General features: G+C 40.7%; 1 protein-coding gene across 1 annotated transcript in view; it reads right to left on the reverse strand.

The window, feature by feature from the left end:
• The window catches only part of sfswap (splicing factor SWAP), a gene marked incomplete at its 5' end in the record, with an annotated part of 101,105 nt that overhangs the window by 6,703 nt on the left and 80,101 nt on the right, over positions 1-14,301 (reverse strand). The window contains 3 exons of the mRNA XM_071539767.1: positions 5,670-5,742; positions 9,307-9,447; positions 10,475-10,609. Coding sequence (XP_071395868.1) covers positions 5,670-5,742; positions 9,307-9,447; positions 10,475-10,609 — 349 coding nt within the window. The remainder of the gene's footprint in view (positions 1-5,669; positions 5,743-9,306; positions 9,448-10,474; positions 10,610-14,301) is intronic.

Genomic DNA, 14,301 nt, shown 5'->3' on the forward strand with positions numbered 1-14,301 from the left:
TGCAATTGATTTATGGCTTTTGACACATCGGGGTAATAGACTTTGATATGTGGTTTTCTTAAGGGATATTGCTCCAAGTTTTTATAGCTGTCACAATTAAGTGACAGCTGTAATAGTAATAGAGAATAGTAAGTAACAACACTCAGTATTCAACTATAATCCTTACTAGTGCATCTCAAAATATTACAATCATAAAATGGTATTGGGTACTTTCTGGCTGAGATCCAGTCTCATTTGATGGCATTTACCAATACGCGGGATCTGGTGTAATAGCACAAGGGATAGCAATATATAGCAGCATCATGGTGTAATTTTTGTGATAACATGGTAATTGGTGCTTCCTGACAACCCCCACGCATACTCCATTATGTATTCTTGTCCCCTTGTTGATTGGTGCTTTGGATGATACTTTACTGTTTCTAATAAACAGAAATCTGATTGTTGTGGTTGAATCATTTCCATTCAGGGTGACTACAGAGAGAATTACTACTGTTTAATGTTAGATTAAATTACCATGAGCTGCCAATAGAATCCTCTCGCTGTGTTCGGCGAGGAAAAGCAGATGTTGGAAATATTTCAGGATGAAAGCTGTGTGATCAATACAGATGTCATTTAGAGTTATAGGCCATTTATTTCTGGGTACATTTAGTTTACAGTTCCACCAATCACTATGGAATGCACGCTGTATGTAATTAGTTTATTTAACTTTTTGTCATTTTAAAAATACAAACTTTATGGTGTCAAACCCAGCTTGAAATAAACTGCTGTCACAGCTAACAAAGACATCCCAAATAAGAAGACATGGATGTGACAGTAAAGTTTGTAAGGCAACATGTTTTTTGGGGGGGATTATTTCCTGGCGGAGACTTCCATTTCTTCCTGTGGGTGTCAGGTGATTGGCAGTAAGTAGAGCGTAAACATAATGCATGCACTGATATGAAAACACTCAACTCAGGCACAATGAAATAACAATGAAACAGAAACTTTGAGAAAACCAAATTAAGGCTTCAGGTTTACTGTGAGGGATTATCTAGCTCGGGCAATTTTAAAGTCTGTGGAAGTTGTTTTTCATACTGTAAAGAAATGATAACAAATGGTTTCTTCTGAAGGTAGGAAAACAAGCCCTGTCTGTGTGCAAACACCGCTGGGAACAATGTCAAGGAGAGGAGCAACCTAGACAAGTGGCACAGACTTAAAAAAAACAAACAAAAACACTCGTATTATCCTTAATTAAAACAAAGACAGAGCGGTATGTGACTTTTTCTCTCATTAGCATTACTCTGCAACTCGCTGTGAGCCCGTTATGATTGCTTTTTAGAAAAGGACACTTTTAACAGGCAAGAGTAGCGGCAGAGAAGTCAGAGTGAAGATGAGACGAGGACAAGTAAACTACAAATAGTTTTGGAGGAATCTGACGGTCTGTATGCTTTTCCATCCATCTATCTGTCTTTCTGTCTGATTTACAGCGTATACTATCTGTCCACCAATCAAACTCAATGTTTACCTATTTTCCTTCCAGATATATAAAAGTATGCGTGCATGCATGCATATGATTATGGGTGCATTTCTGAAAGCAGCATGATAGCAGCCATAAATTGGACCCTGTCATTTCATATAAAGTGGAGTGGAGAGAGAGTGTACCAGGGGCTGAATTTATTGGAGAGGTGTGTGTGTGAGGTTACAGATTGTGTGCAAGTATTCAAGCTGCTCCACAGTTATCACTTTTATTGCGAGCTCTAACCCCTGTTGGCAGCCTAATAACAAGTGAGGGAACACAGCGTACCCTAGTTAAACACACAGCCCACCCCTTAACCATCTGTCATTTGTCTCACACCCCAATCCACTTCCATAATGAAGAAAAAACACAGTTCAAATATATACCTAATCTTAAAAATGTTAATTCTAATGGAAATGATGCACTGCTTCCTGGAGTGCATCATGTTCCAAGCTCATTAGGAGGTTGCTTGTGGTCCAAATCCATTAGGTAGAGTGGAGGAGGGCACACACCAATATTTGTCATACACAGAATGAATAGGGTGTGTTCTAAACTGCTACTTACTGCTAAGCTATAGATATATGGGCTAATGGTGTTTTCGGTTGGAGCAATGCTAGGGATGACAGCTCTACTTTACCAAGAAGATATAGTTCTTTAACCTTCCAGGGACAGTCGACTGAGCGTGTTTGCTTATTTCCAGCCACGCCCTGCTTCAAATTCACACAGTTAAACAGTTTCACATCTCTGAGTTGCCCACTACAACCACAGTCTTCTACTGTTGGTCACTGAACAGCTCCATATGATCTTCTGGTCACAAGTCCGTTTGTCCAACCTCTAGATTACTGCCGTCCCCTTTCCTACTAGTAATACCACTACTACTACCACTACTACTTCTTACGTCCTGCTTCTCATAACGTAAGGAATCGGTTGTGACTGCTAAGCCATAAATATGGATTTAAAGTGTTTCCAGTTGGTGTTCGGTTAATGCCAACAACTCTGCTTTACCTGCCTAACATCTATTAAACCAACACAGTACTTGCTCTTCTTATCTTGGACAAAGTTAATCAAAAATCAGCCACGCAACCTTCCTCTGCTTCATATGCTTTTCTTTTTCGCCCTTCCTTTTGCCCTTACCTCAACCTTTACCTTCCCACTATTTGTTTCTACCTTTTTATATCTGTTTGGAATTAGACGGTTGGATGATTTGTCCACATATTCTTAATCTTTGAATGTTACTTCATGCTTGAACAGTGTTATTTTTTTTTATAAACTCAGAAACTGCATTTCAGCTTGGTATAATAGGTTTTATTTTTCATCCAATGGCAAGCTTCAGGGAGGACAAAACAAAATCTACCTTTTAGCCATGTCCTGTCAGAGGCTACCTAATGTAGCCTGAAAGGGTCATAATAATGGCATGCAAGCCAGAAATCTTTTTAAATCAGTGATAATGTCAGGATTTTAGGCTTAATCAAGGCTAATCGCTGGTTTACGAACTAAATGGTTAGCTTTCTGATGCGCTAGCTGGGACTAGCTTAATGTCAGATGGCCTACAATAACCACTATTGTTATCTATGTAAGTCAATCAAATATATAATAATTATCCAAATTAGTGAATAGATTAGCAAGTATTAAAATACTGAATAGAATAGAGTGAGCCATTCTTTAAAAGGGAACAAGAGTGTGTGTCCAGCCAGAAAGTCTGAACCCTATGGAGAATCCTTAAAACATGCCAATGCATAGGAAATAGCGACAGGGAGACAGAAGAATACATAAATCTTACAGGATGATGTCTCAGCAGAAGAAGAGCTAACCAGAGAGGGTCTGGCCGGCATCAGCTCAAAAACTTCTGCTTAGTGGGACAAAGCATGACAGAGACGCTATTTTGGAAGATTCTCCAAAAAGTAATAGAGGGAGAAGAATTGTGGAGAAGAGAGGGAGAGGAAGACCCAAGAGAAAACTGTGTAAGGACCGGACCCAGTCTTCGACAAGAAGAGGTCCAATCTCAAGCTTTGGTCTATGGTATAGTGACATCTTAATGTTAATTATTACTGGTGATCTGTATAACCCAATGTGTATTTTGCATGCATTTTGTGACTACTCTAAGCAAGGCTAAGATTGATGATTGATTAAGATAGATTATGAGAGATTGTATTGACTTGATCCTGGTAGAATTATTAAAGAGAGAAACTATTATTTCACATAGGTGTCTTGGCTCCTCCTTGCATGAGTGCCTAGTCTGATTCTGGCAAAGATCCCGCCTAATTGTTCTAATATTTATTTAGGCAAAATAGATGGTGGGTGTCATTCCTTGATTGTCTTGCATATAGTCTAGGTTGGATTTATCCCCAAAATCCGACACCTAACAGGTTATTTATCTTTATCTAGTGTATCAAATAACGTGTGTCCAGTGGTTACCGTCCTGGTTAATGTACCAAAACTCTTGTGACACACTGATTGGATGTTGAATTGAATATTCCTATCAGAAACAGTGTGTAACTCCAAATATGGATCTAACCAACGTGTGACTTCTATATTAATTAGTATTTTTTTACTGACAGGTTGAGAGCAGCAGAAACACAGAACAGCAGAGAGGAGTGAGACAGATGAACAGAGGAAAACAGCAGGGAGGAGTGAGACAGATGAACAGAGGAGAACAGCAGAGAGGAGTGAGACAGATGAACAGAGGAAAACAGCAGAGAGAAGTGAGACAGATGAACAGAGGAGAACAGCAGGGAGGAGTGAGACAGATGAACAGAGGAAAACAGCAGAGGAGTGAGACAGATGAACAGAGGAGAAAGGCAGGGAGGAGTGAGACAGATGAACAAAGGAGAACAGCAGAGAGGAGTGAGACAGATGAACAGAGGAGAACAGCAGAGAGGAGTGAGACAGATGAACTGAGGAGAACAGCAGAGAGGAGTGAGACAGATGAACAGAGTGAGACAGATGAACAGAGGAGAACAGCAGAGAGGATGCATTTACACTGAGTTACCTCACTGTAAACAGTCAGACAGGATATTGATTTTTTTGAATTCAAAGTAGCATGGGGGAGCAGGCCTTGTTTAGCCTTGTTTTGCCAGATGGGATGTTAAACCTCAATGTCAATCTCAGAATGTCAATCCCATAATCTCAGAAGTATAAGTATCGGAGCTGCCTTTACTCAGTGGAAAGATCTGAAGGAGCGGCAAGGCAACAGAACCAATGCAACAGCAGAGACAGCTCTTTTAACTTGACAGTTAAAAATCATATTTATTAGTTATTTATTCTCAAATTTTGATTACTATGAAGCATTACTTGAAGCGTCTGTCTGTCTGTTAGCAGGATAACTCTAAAAGTTAAGAATGGATTTGCATGAAACTTTGTGAACAGTTTGGTCATGGGGAACAGAATAACTGATTAAGGTTTCACACCGATTGGCATGGTGGTGGGCGTGGGAGCTAGATTGGCATGGATTGGTGCAACTCTAGGGGATTGTGTGCTCAGTCTGAGGCCAATAATTGGTATAAAAGAAAGATGTTCATGTTGCTGCTCCTTTGCTAGCTTGGTCCTATGGCGTCAACAGCAAAGAATGACAGCGAATTGTAAAATGTTCCACAAAAAAGACAATTCTATCTTTTAGTTCCACATCTCATAAAAAACATGGATGAAAACATAATGTTCAATCATGAGTTTTAGATTATTGCTGATCCTATCATTCATCTTCATCCGTCTCTCTCCCTCTTCTTTACCATCTTTCTCTCTGTCTTTCTCTTCCTCTGTCTGACATTAAGCCATTTTCTTCTCAATTACCCCATCTCATCTGTCATTTCATACACACACACAAAGCTGAGCTATGAGCTGCCAGAGACATGCAAATATATGGACGCACATGACAACACACAAACTCAGTATGTAGAGATAAACATGCACACCCACATATGCACGCACGCAGCCAAAAACTCCATGAGGAAGATGGGAGGAAAATAAATGTACCACCATAAAATAAGGATTCAACTGAGACTTCCCAAGACGGCTCCAGCCAAGAACTAGGTTGTGTGAACTGGTCAATAACATTACACCTGATCTTCTTTGCATGGTACCAACATAGAACAAGACTTAGAACTAATGTTGTGCTGGCTAGGCTTTATAATGAGGGTTCAGCAGCTAACACATTTAGTGTAGAAGCAAAGAACAATACCTGAGTGATTTTGGACTGAACAGAGGAGACTATGGATGAGGACACTGCCTTATCTTTCTCCTGAGAACCACCCCTGTAGAGAGAGAGAGAGAGAGAGAGAGAGAGAGAGAGAGAGAGAGAGGAGAGAGAGAGAGAGAGAGACATGTTAACAGGAGAGGCTATACAGTATTCATGGTGGTTTCTGAATGGTGCAAAGCCAGACAGACAGGCAGCCAGAAGAATAGAAAGCAGAGGAGAGGAGAGGGATAGAGGAGAAAGTGAGAGAGGAAAGTGAGGAATGGTGTGTGACCATTTTTCTTGGAGCTGTAAAAAAAACAACAACAAAAAAAATCCACATAAAATATTCAGCCAGAGCCAAAACCACAACAACAATATCAAAAGCAGTCAGGTATACAATCACACAAACAAACACAGAAAAAGTGCCAACATCTCTCTGTCAAGCCTCAAATTCAACTTCACAGCTCTGGCCAAAGCTTTTCATTTCTCTACCTTCTAACATTTCATCATTTATCAAGGGATATTCAAAAGGGAATATCATGAGAGAAAAATCTGTGCATTAGGCGTGAACAGAGTGAACAGAACAGATGACTTGTCAAACTGCAGAGAGGACGGCTGCTGTTCATATGGAGCTTTGAGACTTCAGCATTTATGCAGATGTGATTAAAAAATTGTGCATGCATGTTATTTTTGAGCATCTCTGTGTGTGAGTGTGGCTTTGTATATTACTGTGTAATGTATAATGTGTGTGTGTGTATGTGTGGCTGAGTTCCTGTGTATTAGTGAGTGTTCTAGCGTATATGTAAGTATGTATTTATGTTTATTATTGAGTAAGTTGGTATATGTGAATGTTTCAGTGGGTATTAAACCACACACAAACCCAAGAATATTATGGTATGCTGATCTGGGTCCATCACTTGTAGGAAGTAATTCATACCTAAACATACTATACTACAAGCCGAAAGTAACCATCCCCTTCCACTCAAGCATAGTTTACCGGTGAACCAGCTACATGGGCTAGGCAGAATTTGTGATACTGGAGAAGAATCTGATAAACAAGCCAATCTCCTCCTAGAACAATTCTGCTCCTGTGGCGACCCTCATAATTGTCTCTCTGACTAGATAGAGACCAATTACTCCACACAGCCAACAAAAGACAAAACCATTCTCTGTTAACTACATTCTCATCTATAATGAAACTAGTAAGAGCGTAACATCCATAGGTTATTGTCATATCCTATCGTCTGACATGTCCCTGAAATCTGCTTTTCAAGGCCCACCTCTTTCTATGCATGAGAGGCCACAATCTGGCCGATACACTGGTGAGCTCCGATGTTATTAGAGAAAAACAAGCATTCATTAAAGGTTGCTTCCCATGCAGAAATTGTGCTGCATGTGGTACCTTAGTTACAAGCAACCACTTTGTCTGTCGCTGCACAAATAGAAGATTTAACATCAAGTCTTGCATCACTTGCAAGACACAGCAAAAAATATCCTTGTTCAAAAATCTATTTGGGGGAAACATTACGGCAACTTAAAACTCCTAACGGGGAACACGCAGAGCTGATATGCTGCCAAGACATCACCTCACCAGTTGCTAAACATTTCCTTGAATTCAGTAAAAGTAGTAGCCCACATAGACGTGGAGATCTAGATAAAGTACTACAACGAGGCCTCTATTGGATTCACCAACTAAATGGAATGTCCTCCTGCAAACTGCTACGGTTTGACACTCTCACCTGATGATATTTTATCACAAGTTTTGTTGGCCAAGTCAAACCCACATAAAAGATGCATAACATGAAGAATGAGGAAATACCAAAGGTATTGACAATATAACATACAGTTACAGACTTAATGATCATACAGAAGCAGTATGCGGTTAAGGGTCCAAATATTCAAATATTATGACATTGATGTTCTGGATAATAGTGTTTTCCTGCTGCGCCACCTGAGTGCCCCTGTATTTGATGTTTCTAAGTGTTTTTCTTTCTTTTGTAGAAATATTGTTCAAAGGAAATCAACAACCAGATGAAATCAGATAAGCTTAGATCTTTGAATGATATTGCTTAACAATTTATATTGATGACAGTGCGTATGGATGTAGATGTCTGAATTATTTGAACATTTTGAATACCTCTTAATTGTGTTTCTTAGTATGGTCTATATATAAATTAAGTGGATTCAGTGTAAGGAACAATAGCATATTTAGGAAATCAGTGATCAGCTGCCTCTTTAAACAGTGTTCCTTAACAATAATAATAATAATAATAATAATGATAATAATAATAATAATAATTTCATTTGTATAGCACCTTTCAAGCATAGAGCACAAAGTGCTTCCCAGAAAAAAGAAAGATAAAATCCAAAAGCACAGTGGCAAAAACAGAAACATAAAATGGAAGAACAAGAAGAAAATACAAAAACATAATAATAATAATAATAAAACAAGCATAAAATGCAAAACAGGAATAAAACATAAAAACACAGTGGTAAAAACAGAAATATAAAATGCAAAACACAATGGCAAAAACTGGAAAGAGCACTAACATGGAGCACCGCTATCAATCACTGGGGAGAGCAATTTTATAAAAATGGGTTTTAAAGGCAATTTAACAACAGGGACTGAATCAGCAGACCTAATACCATGTGGAAGGCTGTTCCAGAGCCTAGGGGCCTCACAGCAGAAGATCGATCACCTCTTGATTTTAACCTAGACTCTGGATGAATGTAAATTGATGTCAGTGTTTACTGATCTAGATGCCTGAATAATCTGTACAGAACAGTAATGTATTCAGAAAACCAGAACATTGCGTATTAATTCGTATGATATTTTTATATTATTGTGTTCATCATCTACTGTGATATAACTACTTATGTCACTATGCATATAGCCTACTGCTGCCTAACCACCACTGTTGCCTAATTGCTTCAATTACCACCTGCTGCCTTGCCACACCGAGACATCATGACACACCGAGGAAGGCCGAGGGCAACATCTGTGTCCATTTTCCTCCCCTGCACCGTCTTTAATAAAAGATGCTAGAAGTAATTTAGTCTACCGGCTGTGTGTGTGAAAACACACGGTCGTGAAGTGTGAACCGTTGCTACAAGTCTCGAATAATTCACACCCAGCCGTGTGTATGTGAATGCCCTGCGTCTCCACCATTAACAACAGGCCCAACTGTACTTCCTTAATCGTCACTACAATGCTCTGTGAACTTGCAAAGTTGATTTTATTTATCGCCAAATGAAAGATTCACACAACTGTTGCCACCATTGCAATGTCTCAACTACCTAAACTTTGTAAAACACAACCCCTTGCATTGCGTGCCTTTTACATCACACTCATGTACTGATACAATTAATCAAGGTGGTGTGTTAGTGAGCGTGCATGTGTGAATGAGTGTGTCAGTTTGTGTTAGTGCACACTCTAATGGTATAAATAAGACCTCAAAACAGTCTACAAATTCAAAAGTTAATGGAGAGTAAATTGTATAAATCCTCTCATCTGTCATCTCTAAACCTAACACTTTCCAATGGTCTTTTTTTGTTTCTTTAGAGACAAAAGACATCAGTTAATCTTAGGCATGTGATCTGACTGGTCAGCTGATTGACTGACAGGCTTGTGGCACATTACCTGGAGTGGGCCAGGCTGGAGGTGGGGCTAGCTGAAGGGGAGAAAGCTCTGCTGGGTGAGGAGGAGGGGGACAGGGAGGAGTACGCAGTCTGCATCTGCCCTGAGGATGACAAGGAGCTCTTCCTCTTCTCAGGAGGGGACCTGGGAGACAAAGACCAGAGAAAGGCTTCCACTGATTAGACATATAGCTCTAACCATGTACTACATATGATTACATAAAAAAGTTGTCAATGTTTAAAAACTAGGCCCTAATGCATTGTTTACTGGGGAATACACATGTCCGATGTTGTTGCGATTTCTACTGACATGAGTAGTGCCGCTGGGTATTTGCAGTGCCAAATGTCTACGAGAAATTACTTTTCGCTTAGACGTTTCTGTGTGTTGGTTGTAACTGTGGGTGCAGTGTGTAGTGTAAGTGTGTGTAGGTCTGAGAATGAGTATAGAGCGAGTTAATCAATTTAGAATTCAGGCTGTAACACCACAAAATCCTGGGCATATTGACAGTAGTTGTGGAGGGAGGAGAGAGCATTACTCATTCTCTTTCCCCATCTAGATCTTCCCTGGCCCTCCTGTGGATTCAAACCACTGACCGTTTGGACACAAGCCCAAGTCTCTAACATTAGGCTACAGCTACCTTAAAGATACTTCTGCTGTAAAAAGGTTGCTCAATGTACAGTAGATACACACAGTTTTTTTCTGCCTATTATATTCTTAGGAAATATAATACGGGAAATATATAGGCACGGAAAATCCCTCTAATCCCGGCAGTGTAAGTGCCATGCTCTACCCTGATAGGTGTAATCATGTTTTCAGAGGTAAACTGGGAGTATAACTGTATGTGGGGACCCATGATCCTCCTTTCGACCACAGTGTCGTGACACTTCCTATGAAATGTGCTATTGTGTGTGTGTGTGTGTGTGCGTGTGTGTGGGTGCGCATATGCCTGCGTGGATGTCAATAGGTTGTTGGTCCATTTGTAGTGGAGATGATAGGTTTTTTATTGTTTCTGTTCACCTGCCCAGGGACTACAGATGGAAATTAGCTAGCAGCTAAATCTGGTACAAAGCATCTTCTCTCTCTGTTTGAGATTAATGTATTTTGTACATGGTCCCTGATATAAATAAACTCAAAATAAACTAAAACTAAACTAAAACTTGGCTTGGGTTACCTGGATTTGGAGCGCCCCCTAGGCTGGCCTGAGCTGCTGCTGCCAGGACGATAGCGCTCCCTCTCTCTCTCCTCACGTCTCTTCTCAGATGAGGGGCCCCTCCTGTCCCGTCTCCCTGGGGAACGAGAACGTGACCTGGCCAGGCAGGAGCAGAGAGAGAGGGAGGGATGGAAATTAAGACAGAGTCAAGGAGAAGAAGCAACAGCGAGGATTATGGGGCCATGAAATAAGAGAAGACAGAGGATGGAGGAAAAGATGATACATATAGAAGAGAAAGAAAGGTACAGGGTAACAGAGAGAGACAATAGAGATGAGACAATTTGAAATTCAAAGAATTAAAAAGAGAGAGGAAGAGAAAGTGTGCAAGAGAGAAATATAACAAAGGGTGAAATGTGCAGTATTTTTCCATTTCTCCTAAATGTGAGAGGTGCGCAGGCAGGCAGCAGATGACAGCTAGTGTGGCTGATCAGGACTATAGAAGGGACCTAACACGCACACACGCACACACGCACACACGCACACACGCACACACACACACACACACACACACACACACACACACACACACACACACACACACACACCTATTAATCTATGGGAGCCAACCCAGAGCTCGATTTACAAGTGGCTTAGTACCAAAAGGCTAGCTGGAGACCTCTTTGAGAGTGGCCTAGTTCCAACAGACTATTTAGAGACCTGAATGTGGCCCAATTTACAGTAGACTAGTTGAAAAAAAAATGCTGTGCAGCTTGGCCATAGCATAGAAATTCACATCATCATTACTTGGATTATTTTAATAACCATTATATCACATAGGCTATCAATATGTAAACATGTCTTTTCCCAAACTACCCTGAACGAGTACAATATTAAAAATTCATGGTTGAGATGAGGACATAATTCACTGCTCAGATTTGTTTAAAATAAAGAGCAGGGCAAGTTTAATTTCCTCCCACTGGCTAGCAATATGCAGACCATGCAGGTCATTTTCACAATGAAATACCAAGAGGTAGAATAGGCTGGCATCCCTCTTTAAAAACAAAGGCAGAATGGAGAGGCCTACTGAGTTAATGTCAGTCTGGCTCTGTGGTGGCAGCACAAAGCTGTCTGGTCGATATTGTTCACCTTAGCCTGACAAATGAATGGCACACACAGAGAAGCCTAATCTCTACCTTTAATCTCTTCCTCTCCTTAACCTTTTGTGTTTATGCTTCTTTCAATCATTCCATCTTTCTCAGGCCTTCTTTCTATGTTTCTTTTCCTCTCTCACCCCCTACCTCTTTCTTTGTTTCACCCATTCCTCTCACTCTTTTACCTCCTCTTCCACCCACCCGCCTCGTTTTCCACACCTCTCCCTCTGTCTTTTCTGTAACCCCCCCGGGGTGCTGGAGCTTTAGAATCAGTGCCGCCATTATGAAGCTGATTCAGCCTATCCACATCACCCCACCAAGGGCAATAACACCACCAAACAGCCCCTGTGCTTACTAAGTAAAAAAAACTCAATCAAATTCCTCTCGATGTAAAAATGTCATCAAGGAAATGTGCACCCAGAGGCAAAGGCACGCACATGAATAGCTGGATGCAGTCATAGTCGTGTACGAAGCATGCACGCACCCAAACACAGACACTTAGAAGTACTTTGAGGTTGAGGAGGATATGGCCGTTATGATGGGGCCCAAATGAGCCTTAGGTTGGGTAAACACACAGAAGGACGTCATCGACACCACTGGGGGGGTAAGCTGAGGCCAAGAGCGCAACACAGTTGGAGAGAGACGGGGCAAAGTCAAGCATAGACGTTGGGCGTAGGGATGTGAGGGGTGTGGCCGCCCCCCCCCTATCGACAGGTCCCCTCTGGTCTCCTGGTTTAGTTCGTGTGTGTCTGTGCACATTGACGCGCCACACTCACAAGGGCGATGAGTTTCTTTCACAAGACTTTGTGTGTAGGCTATGTACATTTAGAAACCTTCTTTAACATTAGATATCAACCTACGCTAGGCTCCAGATCATACGGTTCAAGGTTGTGCATTGCATACACTTTTCAAAGACCAAGCTGAATAGGATTTACTCCTCTATCTCAGCGACAGTGACAAGTGCAACTCTAGAAATGGGACTTTTAACTCACCTTTTTTGGTCGTGCCCCAAATTGCATAAGTTTTGGGAGGAAATATTTTAATCGTTTAATCTAATAATTGGGAAGCAAATCTGTGTTCTTGCCATAATGGGATGCTCTGAGAGTGCCTTTGAGCTATCATACAAGACCCAAAAGACTCTCATGTTTGACATGGTTTATAGCTAAAAGGGTTATTTTGAGAGAGTGGAAATCAACCTCCCCTCCTTGCTTCCAGAAGTGGCTTAATGACATGGTTTCCTGTTTATATATAGAGGAGATTGGGTACTCCACGTCTAACTCTTACTCAAAGGTTTCGGAAGATCTGGGGACCCTTCATTGAGCATATTATGGGGTGGGGTGTTTGGTGTGCAGGCTGTGGTCATGTGTTCACGTGTATGTGCCCTGATGAGTATGCTCCATTGTACATTTAATTTGTTTACTTCAATCTAATCTACTTCTTTGCATTTATTTATCATTGCACATTCACTGGTGATCCCCTGACCTTGATTATGTATGGTTTCCTCTGACTTAAGGATATGGAATCTGGAATTTTGGATCTAGTGGACATTCTGTTGTGGGAGCTATGGACACTGTTGACATGGACTAATCTGGCATGCATGGACAATTAACACTCATCCATGTTATATACTTGATCTGTAATCTTTTTGTTTGATAGTGCGTTTGTGTTGGGGTGGGGAGGTGGGAGCGGGTGGGGGTTGTCTATGTGTTCTGTTTTTGGTATTTTTCTGTATACTTATATATTGGAAAAAGCTCAAAAAAATAAATAAAAATAAAAATAAAAAAAACATTAGATATCAACTGTCCAACTGTGAAAGTGAGGAAGATGGTAACAGCAGCCTTAAGTCTTAACAGCAAAAATAAAAGTATCATAAGTGTTCAATATATAATCATCGAAAAACCTATCTGACAAATACAGTGTTGCAAACGCTTTGGTTTCATGTTGAAAAAGTTGCATTAAGGTTTAGGTTTCATACTACCACGGTAAGCTACTGCATGAGCTTTTGGATGTCGTTAATAACCATTGTGGCATTTTACTGATCTGTCGAACAAACGTTACTTTTGGGCTGAGGTCGATTTCCCACTGCAACGCACTGAGCCTCAGACGTAGGAAATGTAGGCTATTGTACCTTACTACAGTATATTTTACAAGCTATTCCAGTTGTTCATTTGGACTAATTGGCTTATGTATTAGCCACTTGGGATATGTGTTTGTATTCATCTATGCAGAATAAATAACATGTGTTTTCATGCATATGTTAATAATCCCAACATTTCAGTCTCTTGGAGTTCCCCAATGTTAATATAGTCGACACTTGAATTCACTTTGGCTGCTATGGAGAGATATTGTAGACATTGACAACCTTGGAGAGCGACAAGACTGTCAACTGATACAGACACACACACACAGACACAAACACACACACTTGTCACACTGACAAACAAACATCAGGTAAATTAAAACAGGAAAATGTATTTTTATCCAAACCAATCTTATAACTTCCTCCCCCAAGGTTTGGCATCTTGGGACCTCACTCACTTTGTTCTGGCTGTGGCCCTGCTAGGAATGAACTATCACAAAATATTGGAGTCACTTTCCGCATGGAATCAAACTGAGCAGGAGACACTTGACTCGCCTCTTGAAAAATGGGCTCAATCTCCACGGAGAGTATGTGGACCTGAGAGGGTTCCATAATAT

This window comes from Centroberyx affinis, unplaced genomic scaffold (assembly GCF_046629955.1).
Source record: "Centroberyx affinis isolate AG114_WGS23_722 - 3 ecotype Tasmania unplaced genomic scaffold, CSIRO-AGI_Caff_v1 ptg003512l_1, whole genome shotgun sequence".
Classification (NCBI taxonomy): Eukaryota; Metazoa; Chordata; class Actinopteri; order Beryciformes; family Berycidae; genus Centroberyx; species Centroberyx affinis.